Source organism: Oncorhynchus clarkii, chromosome 13 (genome assembly GCF_045791955.1).
Source record: "Oncorhynchus clarkii lewisi isolate Uvic-CL-2024 chromosome 13, UVic_Ocla_1.0, whole genome shotgun sequence".
NCBI lineage: Eukaryota > Metazoa > Chordata > Actinopteri > Salmoniformes > Salmonidae > Oncorhynchus > Oncorhynchus clarkii.
In genome coordinates this window covers 25,071,867-25,082,072 of record NC_092159.1, presented here as the reverse complement: position 1 = coordinate 25,082,072, position 10,206 = coordinate 25,071,867, and the positions used below count along the sequence as shown (strand labels likewise).

Genomic DNA, 10,206 nt, shown 5'->3' with positions numbered 1-10,206 from the left:
AAACAAGCAAGATTTCTGGCTCTCACAGACCTGTAACTTCTTCTTTAAGAGGCTCCTCTGTCCTCCACTCGTTACCTGTATTAAATGCCACCTGTTTGAACTTGTTATCAGTATAAAAGACACCTGTCCACAACCTCAAACAGTCACACTCCAAACTCCACTATGGCCAAGACCAAAGAGCTGTCAAAAGACAACAGAAACAAAATTGTAGACCTGCACCAGGCTGGGAAGACTGAATCTGCAATAGGTAAGCAGCTTGGTTTGAAGAAATCAACGGTGGGAGCAATTATTAGGAAATGGAAGACATACCAGACCACTGATAATCTCCCTCGATCTGGGGCTCTACGCAAAATCTCACCCCGTGGGGTCAAAATGATCACAAGAACGGTGAGCAAAAATCCCAGAACCACACGGGGGGACCTAGTGAATGACCTGCAGAGAGCTGGGACCAAAGTAACAAAGCCTACCATCAGTAACACACTACGCCGCCAGGGACACAAATCCTGCAGTGCCAGACGTGTCCCCCTGCTTAAGCCAGTACATGTCCAGGCCCGTCTGAAGTTTGCTAGAGAGCATTTGGATGATCCAGAAGAAGATTGGGAGAATGTCATATGGTCAGATGAAACCAAATATATAACTTTTTGGTAAAACCTCAACTCGTCGTGTTTGGAGGACAAAGAATGCTGAGTTGCATCCAAAGAACACCATACCTACTGTGAAGCATGGGGGTGGAAACATCATGCTTTGGGGCTGTTTTTCTGCAAAGGGACCAGGACGACTGATCCGTGTAAAGGAAAGAATGAATGGGGCCATGTATTGTGAGATTTTGAGTGAAAACCTCCATCAGCAAGGGCATTGAAGATGAAACGTGGCTGGTACTTCAGCATGACAATGATCCCGAAGGAGTGGCTTCGTAAGAAGCATTTCAAGCTCCTGGAGTGGCCTAGCCAGTCTCCAGATCTCAACCCCATAGAAAATCTTTGGAGGGAGTTGAAAGTCCGTGTTGCCCAGCAACAGCCCAAAACATCACTGCTCTAGAGGAGATCTGCATGGAGGAATGGGCCAAAATACCAGCAACAGTGTGAAAACCTTGTGAAGACTTACAGAAAACGTTTGACCTCTGTCATTGCCAACAAAGGGTATATAACAAAGTATTGAGAAACTTTTGTTATTGACCAAATACTTATTTTCCACCATAATTTGCTAATAATTTCATTAAAAATCCTACAAATGTGATTTTCTGGATTTTTTCCCCTCATTTTGTCTGTCATAGTTGAAGTGTACCTATGATGAAAATGACAGGCCTCTCTCATCTTTTTAAGTGGGAGAACTTGCACAATTGGTGGCTGACTAAATAGTTTTTTGCCCCACTGTATATATATATACATAGGGTATGTGGACACCTCTTCAATTTAACGGATTCGTCTATTTCAGCCACATGTATTAAGTCGGGCACACAGCCATGCAATCATAGACAAACATTAGCAGAAGAATGGCCGTACTGAAGAGCTCACTGACTTTCAATGTGGCACCATCATAGGATGCCACCTTTCCAACAAGTCAGTTCATAACATTTCTGCTATGCTAGAGCTGCCCCGGTCAACTGAAAATGCTATTATTGTGAAGTGGAAATGCCTAGGTGCAACAACGGCTCAGCCGCGAAGTGGTAGGCCACACAAGCTCACAGAATGGGACAGCAGAGTGGTGAAACACTTAAGCGCATAAAAATCGTCGGTCCTTGGTTGCAACACTCACGACTGAGTACTGGAGTGCCAAGTCTAGGTCCAAGAGGCTTCGAAACAGCTTGTACACCCACACCAAATCAAATGGCTCCCCAGGTTATTTGCATTGCCCCCCCCCTCCTTTACACCGCTGCTACACTGTTGTTATCTATGCAAAGTCACTTTAATAACTCTACCTACATGTACAGTGCCTTGCGAAAGTATTCGGCCCCCTTGAACTTTGCGACCTTTTGCCACATTTCAGGCTTCAAACATAAAGATATAAAACTGTATTTTTTTGTGAAGAATCAACAACAAGTGGGACACAATCATGAAGTGGAACGACATTTATTGGATATTTCAAACTTTTTTAACAAATCAAAAACTGAAAAATTGGGCGTGCAAAATTATTCAGCCCCTTTACTTTCAGTGCAGCAAACTCTCTCCAGAAGTTCAGTGAGGATCTCTGAATGATCCAAAGTTGACCTAAATGACTAATGATGATAAATACAATCCACCTGTGTGTAATCAAGTCTCCGTATAAATGCACCTGCACTGTGATAGTCTCAGAGGTCCGTTAAAAGCGCAGAGAGCATCATGAAGAACAAGGAACACACCAGGCAGGTCCGAGATACTGTTGTGAAGAAGTTTAAAGCCGGATTTGGATACAAAAATATTTCCCAAGCTTTAAACATCCCAAGGAGCACTGTGCAAGCGATAATATTGAATTAGAAGGAGTATCAGACCACTGCAAATCTACCAAGACCTGGCCGTCCCTCTAAACTTTCAGCTCATACAAGGAGAAGACTGATCAGAGATGCAGCCAAGAGGCCCATGGTCACTCTGGATGAACTGCAGAGATCTACAGCTGAGGTGGGAGACTCTGTCCATAGGACAACAATCAGTCGTATATTGCACAAATCTGGCCTTTATGGAAGAGTGGCAAGAAGAAAGCCATTTCTTAAAGATATCCATAAAAAGTGTCGTTTAAAGTTTGCCACAAGCCACCTGGGAGACACACCAAACATGTGGAAGAAGGTGCTCTGGTCAGATGAAACCAAAATTTAACTTTTTGGCAACAATGCAAAACGTTATGTTTGGCGTAAAAGCAACACAACTCATCACCCTGAACACACCATCCCCACTGTCAAACATGGTGGTGGCAGCATCATGGTTTGGGCCTGCTTTTCTTCAGCAGGGACAGGGAAGATGGTTAAAATTGATGGGAAGATGGATGGAGCCAAATACAGGACCATTCTGGAAGAAAACCTGATGGAGTCTGCAAAAGACCTGAGACTGGGACGGAGATTTGTCTTCCAACAAGACAATGATCCAAAACATAAAGAAAAATCTACAATGGAATGGTTCAAAAATAAACATATCCAGGTGTTAGAATGGCCAAGTCAAAGTCCAGACCTGAATCCAATCGAGAATCTGTGGAAAGAACCATGCGCAATGCCAAGCGTCGGCTGGAGTGGTGTAAAGCTCGCCGCCAATGGACTCTGGAGCAGTGGATACGTTCTCTGGAGTGATGAATCACGCTTCACCATCTGGCAGTCTGACAGACAAATCTGGGTTTGGTGGATGCCAGGAGAACGCTACCTGCCCCAATGCATAGTGTCAACTGTAAAGTTTGGTGGAGGAGGAATAATGGTCTGGGGCTGTTATTCATGGTTCGGGCTAGGCCCCTTAGTTCCAGTGAAGGGAAATATTACCGCTACAGCACACAAGGACCTTCTAGACGATTCTGTACTTCCAACTTTGTGGCAACAGTTTGGGGAAGGACCTTTCCTGTTCCAGCATGACAATGCCCCTGTGCACAAAGCGAGGTTCATACATAAATGGTTTGTCGAGATTGGAAGAACTTGACTGGCCTGCACAGAGCCCTGACCTCAACCCTTATATTACACATTTGGGCTCAATTGGAACGCCGATTGCGAGCCAGATCTAGTCGCCCAACATCAGTGACCTGACTAATGCTCTTGTGGCTGAATGGAAGCAAGTCCCCGCAGCGATGTTCCAACATCTATTGGAAAGCCTTCCTAGAAGAGTGGAGGCTGTTATAGCAGCAAAGGTGGGGGGGGGGGAACGAGATGTTTGACAAGCAGGTGTCCACATACTTTTCGTCATGCAGTGTATATATATCAAAATGCTAATTCCCCTTGCTCTTTATCTTTCACTCTCTCACACACAAACCCACCAACCCCTGCGAGCACGCGCACATACACACAAACCCACCAACCCCTGCGAGCACGCGCACACACACACACAAACTTTCAAAAAAGGCACCACATCATCTGACAACCGACAATGGCAAAGTGTAGTAGCAAGTAAACTTTATTTAATACAAGAATTAAGAAAGAAAAAAAGTGAAACAATAATTACAACGGAGAACCAAATATACTTCAAGGAGGGCAGTAAAAATATAACATATAAATCAGTGGAAGAAACCCAGAGCGACTTCCAGTAGCCGAACAAGGATGGCACTTCAGATAGGGAGAGAGTAAGCTCTGGTCCAGGGTGTTAGTGTGGATTGCTAACGCTCGTCCTGCTCAGGAGGCTCAGTGACAGGAAGCAGCAGTGACAACCCGGACCAGAGCTAGGGAGACAGCGCGACATCCTGGCAAGCCGCATCAGGAGGGACACAACGAAAAGCTTGGTCCTTTTCTTAGAATGAACAGATGCCATTTGAAATACAGCAAACCACAAAATCAAAACTACAGCAGTTGTGAGAATTATAACAGAAAACCAACCTCCGAGTCAAGATGCATTGTATAAATTCAAAAAGTATAACACAGTCACCCCGATAAAAAGCAAAAAATATTGATTGAAATATTGTTTTCATAGATAATGTGTCATGTCAAAGAGCTGTAGGATCAACAAAAGCAACCGGAACGTTTGATGCACACTACAATGGGGAGGTCACAAATTCAAAGTAAATATTTTTACAGTGAGCACAATATGTTGAAAAATACGTATTTTCAAAGTACTTTCAACCAAAAAGGAAATAAAAAAAAAAACGTATTTTCCTCATAGGGTTGTAATGTACATCATGTAGTTACAATGGTCTTTTCTCCTGTGGATTTTTCAACAGCTCGATAAAGAATACTAACAATGGGACATTGCACCGTAAAATGTTACAGATTCAAACCAAACTTTTGCACTCTCAAAACGAATGCAAAATGACAAGTATAATATCAAGAGTTGGTTATTTTTCCCGAGTGAAGGACTCGGTTTTATAAATATTGAACTCTTTAATTTTCTGTTCCATGCTCCACATATGTTTCGTGCTCAACATAAATTCACGGAAACTTTTTGAGTGAGTTTATGTGGAGCATGCAACTGAAAATGAAAGAGTTCACTATTTACAAAACCTAGTCCTTCACTCTGAAAAATAATATACTTGTCATTTTGCATTTGTTTTGATATAGGCATTAGCTTACTGGCACTCAAACATATCCCTGGATCTATTTTTTTATTCCTGATAGTCAATATCATTTAACACATGTATCCTACAGGAAATTTAACGGCAAAGACAAGTACAGTTTAGAATGATAGTGAGAGTCTTGTGTAAAGAGGAGACATTTTGGGCTTAGACACTGTAGAGTGGTCTATATCTGACAAACAAGTAGGCTTGTATAACTTTGGTCCAACAAAACCCTAAAAACAGAGATATAACAGTCAGTACATTTGTTAACAGCTAATTCCGTTCTCTCATCACAAAATGCAAATGCCCACATATGTAATGTAATGTCTTTAGGACAAAACAATGGTCAACAGGTACGACAAACGTCAGCTATTTCTCTCAATATCTTGTACATTTTGATGAAAATAACTAACATGAAGCTGTATTTCAAATCAATGTTTTGACATTGCAATAAATTGAAAATTAGGCTTAAAAAGGGCAAATCCACCATTTTTCAAACTCATATTCATGATCTCCGGCACCATACTGGTGTCTAGATATGTGAAAACGGCATGTTTCTGTGACCTGTGGTTGCAAAGCCAGGAAGAAGTGTCCTAAAGAAATGCTTCTCAGTGACATCACAGGGTAGGATTAAAAGTAAAGAAAAACAGCGATTTTCAAAACCTACAACGAGTTTCTAGCCAGAGGGAGGCTATTTTCTTGCTCCACGTCACCGTGAATGTCAGTGTTTGAAAATCATAGTTTTCAAAAGGGTTGACGTCATCGGGTAGAACTTTGTAACTTCATATATTATTTCGTAGAAATGCACCATTTTCACACGTGTAGACACTGGTATTGTGCTGGAGATAACGAACATGAGGTTGAAAAGTGGTGGAATTCTCCTTTAACGTTACAATAAAATGGGATGTTTTTTTCCCTTTATTTTAAATGTTTTGGATGTTGTATACAGACGAGACAATATAGACGTTTGCATGCAGAGGCACTGAGAAGAGAGTTGTATTCTCAGAACATGCTCCGTTTCAGTCTCCGCTAAAACTCTGCTTTACTATACAACGGTTACACTACAGAGCCTAGGACAACGTCACATGTGCTTTCTCCACCATTTCGCATCAACAATATATCCTGCCATTTATATACACAAATACTTTACATATGTATACATGTCTGTGAACGTTTCATGCGGCATATGGAGACCCCTTGATGCATCTATGTGATTGTATAAAATAGTAGCTAGGGCATTACACAAAGACAAACCTTCTGTCTTCAATGTTTCTTCCTCCCCCCAAAAGTTCCTGATGAGGCTAGAGCAGGGGGAAACAAGATGGCCGCCGCTAACGTTGTTGCTTCAAAATAACTTTGAGCCCACCAAAACGGGTACAGTACCAACATTGGCGAGCAACATTATCGGCATTTCTAAAAAACACAATGCAAAGATAATCAAGCACATACAATAAGGCCAGGTTGAAGCAAGTGCCCTGCGCAAGCATGGAATTTCCACTGTGCTCCATGTTCACTATAGTTGAAGTTGGAAGTTTACATACACTTAGGTTGGAGTCATTAAAACTCATTTTGCAACCACTCCACACATTTCTTGTTAAAAAACTATAGTTTGGCAAGTCGGTTAGGACATCCACTTTGTGCATGACACAAGTAATTTTTCCTACAATTGATTACAGACAGATTATTTTACTTAATTCAGTATCACAATTCAGTGGGTCAGAAGTTTACATACACTAAGTTGACTGCAACTTTAAACAGCTTGGAAAACTCCAGAAAATTGTGTCATGGCTTTAGAAGCTTCTGATAGGCTAATTGACATAATTTGAGTCAATTGGAGGTGTACCTGTGGATATATTTCAAGGCCTACCATTAAACTCAGATCCTCTTTGATGACATCATGGGAAAATCAAAAGAAATTAGCCAAGACCTCAGAAAAAAAATTGTAGACCTCCACAAGTCTGGTTCATCCTTGGGAGCAATTTCCAACCACCTGAAGGTACCACGTTCATCTGTACAAGTATAAACACCATGGGACCACGCAGCCATTATACCGCTCAGAAAGAAGACGCGTTCTGTCTCTTAGAGATGAACGTACTTTGGTGTGAAAAGTGCAAATCAATCCCAGAACAACAGCAAAGAACCCTGTGAAGATGCTGGAGGAAGCAGGTACAAAAGTATCTATATGCACAGTAAAACAAGTCCTATATCAACATAACCTGAAAGGCTGCTGCAGGAGGGACTGGTGCACTTCACAAAACAGATGGCAACATGAGGAAGGAAAATTATGTGGATATATTGAAGCAACATCTCAAGACATCAGTCAGGAAGTTAAAGCTTGGTCACAAATGGGTCTTCCAAATGGACAATGAACCCAAGCATACTTCCAAAGTTGTGGCAAAATGGCTTAAGGAAAACAAAGTTAAGATATTGGAGTGGCAATCACAAAGCCCTGACCTCAATCCTATAGAAAATGTGTGGGCAGAACTGAAAAAGTGTGTGCGAGCAAGGAGGCCTTACAAACCTGACTCAGTTACACCAGCTCTGTCAGGAGGAATAGGCCAAAATTCACCCAACGTATTGTGGGAAGGTTGTGGAAGGCTACTTGAAACGTTTGACCCAAGTTAAACCATTTAAAGGTAATACTACCAAATACTAATTGAGTGTATGTAAACTTCTGACCCACTGGGAATGTGATGAAATAAATAAAAGCTGAAATAAATCACTCTACTATTATTCTAACATTTCACATTCTTAAAATAAGGTGGTGATCCTAACTGACCTTAGACAGGGATTTTTACTAGGATTCAAATGTCAGGAATTGTGAAAAACTGAGTTTAAATGTATTTGGCTAAGGTGTATGTAAACTTCCAACTTCAACTGTACATTTACAGCATTTTTCCTAGTCATATCTGTTCTGTTGCTATACCAATTTGATTAAACTGACTGCATCACTCTCCAATGTCAAACGTTATGCCCAATATGTATTTTATCATGGCTTATCTAATGTTGTGTAAACGTTCCAAAGGCTAGTTAAGTAGACAGGTGAGTATAGATGCAGGTATAAAAATGGTGTTTTAAAGCAGGGAGAGAATGGTTACGTTCCCTGCCCTTCCTAAAGAGGGCCGAAGCAGAGCTCTGGAGACCTGAGACGGGATTTCTTTCTGTGGTTGTACTGACCTTCCACCTGTTTCAATTGGAGTGTGGAGTGGAGAGACATGAACACACACAGCTCTGGATTCAGTTTTGAATGGTCTCTCCTCCGTCCAGGTTAAAGGTGGTGTCTTTTTAGTGAATCATTGTAGTAATAAAACTAAACTATACTACATTACTTCTACTTCCATTTTGTTAATTTAAAAGTTGATTTATTTCAAGGTCAAAATTATAATTTGATATTTGAGAATTCTATGAAAAGATGTTCATTCACTCAAGTGAACAAAACAATATTAATATCATTGTTTCTCTATTTTCATGTTGTTATGGCAGCTACATTTACATTACATAAGGTTTATTAGCTGACCGGATTAAAAAATAAATCCATCTGCCATTTTGTCAATAACATATTTTATGACAAACGCAGGGATCGCTAATTGAGAACAGCACACAAAACCCTTTGTGGATATGTTCTCTTGATGGACAGCTTGGGTGGTTGATACAGTAGATCAGACAGCTGATTGGCTAGATCTCAGGAAGCCATCCATTTGAAGGCTGACAAAACAGAATTCTGTTGAGGATGTAGGAGATTGGAAACTGGTGGTTAGACCTTTGACCTCTGGAGATATGTGTAAGAAGCACTGACCTCTGGGATATGGTTAGTTGGGCCTGGAGGACTGGGCACTGGGGTGTAGAGGCTAGTCTTGCTGGGCTACTAAGACAGTGAGGTGGCAGGGCATATGGGGGAAAAGAACATCCCGTCCCTCCTATTCCCCCCCTAACTCAGCCTGGTTAGAGTCAGAGGAGGGCCAGGGGGAGTGATTTGGAAGCGGCACCAGCATAGAGCCTTGGGGGACTCCACTCTGCTTCTGGGCAGCGGTGTCGGGCAGGGTGAGGGTCTCAGGGGCGGACTTCTTGCGGGCTCTGTCCTTGGGGACGGAGAGGAACTCGGGCGCGTCAGTGCAGAGGGGGGTGGTGGGGGCGCTGGCGGGGCCGGAGAGGGTGCAGGAGGACAGGGGCATCTCGCTGATGGAGATCGACGGGGGGAAAATCCCGATCTTCTCGTTGGTGGCTTCCTGGATGGTGCGCTCATACTCTCTCACCTCATCCATCGTCATGTCTGCACGGAGAGAGAGAATGAGGGGGGGAGACAGCACTCCAAAGCATTCTAACGCTTCTTTCTAATCTTAGTCTGCCGTCACACTACGTTATGTCATAATCAAAAGTCACTTTATATTTTTCTCAAGTTGTGAATATTTTTTTACTTCATGTTTTCCCGATATAGAAACTAGAAAACTATAACCATAAAGCTCGCAAGAACCACTTATTTCAGAATTGTGATTGGTTCCCTCCTGAGTCACGTCGACATGAACAACAGAACACGTCTCGTCTATATGAAACAGAACAAGAGGAAATGAAACGACACATACGCTGGCTTTGTCATGAATCTCTATGTCATCCAGTGATGGGGAGTTCGTGGAATGCTCTTGCTGCTCATGGCAAACTTTAATGTTGGTTTGTTCATGCATACTTTTCTCGTATTCCCGCACGTCATCCAAGTTCATATCTGCAAAGAGGGGAGGAGGGAGGTGGAGATGTTGCCGTCTTCCCGTTAGGACACTCAAGACGAAGGTAGAGGAGGGGTTAAGTGGGGAGGGGCACGCCGTGGGTGAGTAGAGAGCGCTGGGTGGTGGATTAGTGCTTTTGGGAGGGGCCGAAAGGTCGAAGTTCAAGCACAATCAATAGGAGGTGGAAAGGGCAGAGCTAGCTTCCCACGACCGAAAAGAGTTGGTGTCGAGAGGAGAAAGCTAGTCAGGCCAAAGCTGGGTTATGACGATGAAGATGAAGAGGGAGAAAGGGAGGGATAGAGGGAGAGGGAGAGTCAATGATCCAGAACCCTCAGAGTCA

The 10,206-nt window shown here is 42.5% G+C and overlaps 1 protein-coding gene across 1 annotated transcript in view; it reads right to left on the bottom strand.

Moving 5' to 3' along the window:
• Window positions 1-4,040: 4,040 nt before the first annotated feature.
• The window catches only part of LOC139424686 (cytoplasmic phosphatidylinositol transfer protein 1-like), a 90,619-nt gene continuing 84,453 nt past the window's right edge, over window positions 4,041-10,206 (bottom strand). Inside the window, exon 9 of the mRNA XM_071176757.1 lies at window positions 4,041-9,418. Within this exon, the coding sequence (XP_071032858.1) occupies window positions 9,066-9,418 (353 nt within the window). The 3' untranslated portion in view covers window positions 4,041-9,065. The remainder of the gene's footprint in view (window positions 9,419-10,206) is intronic.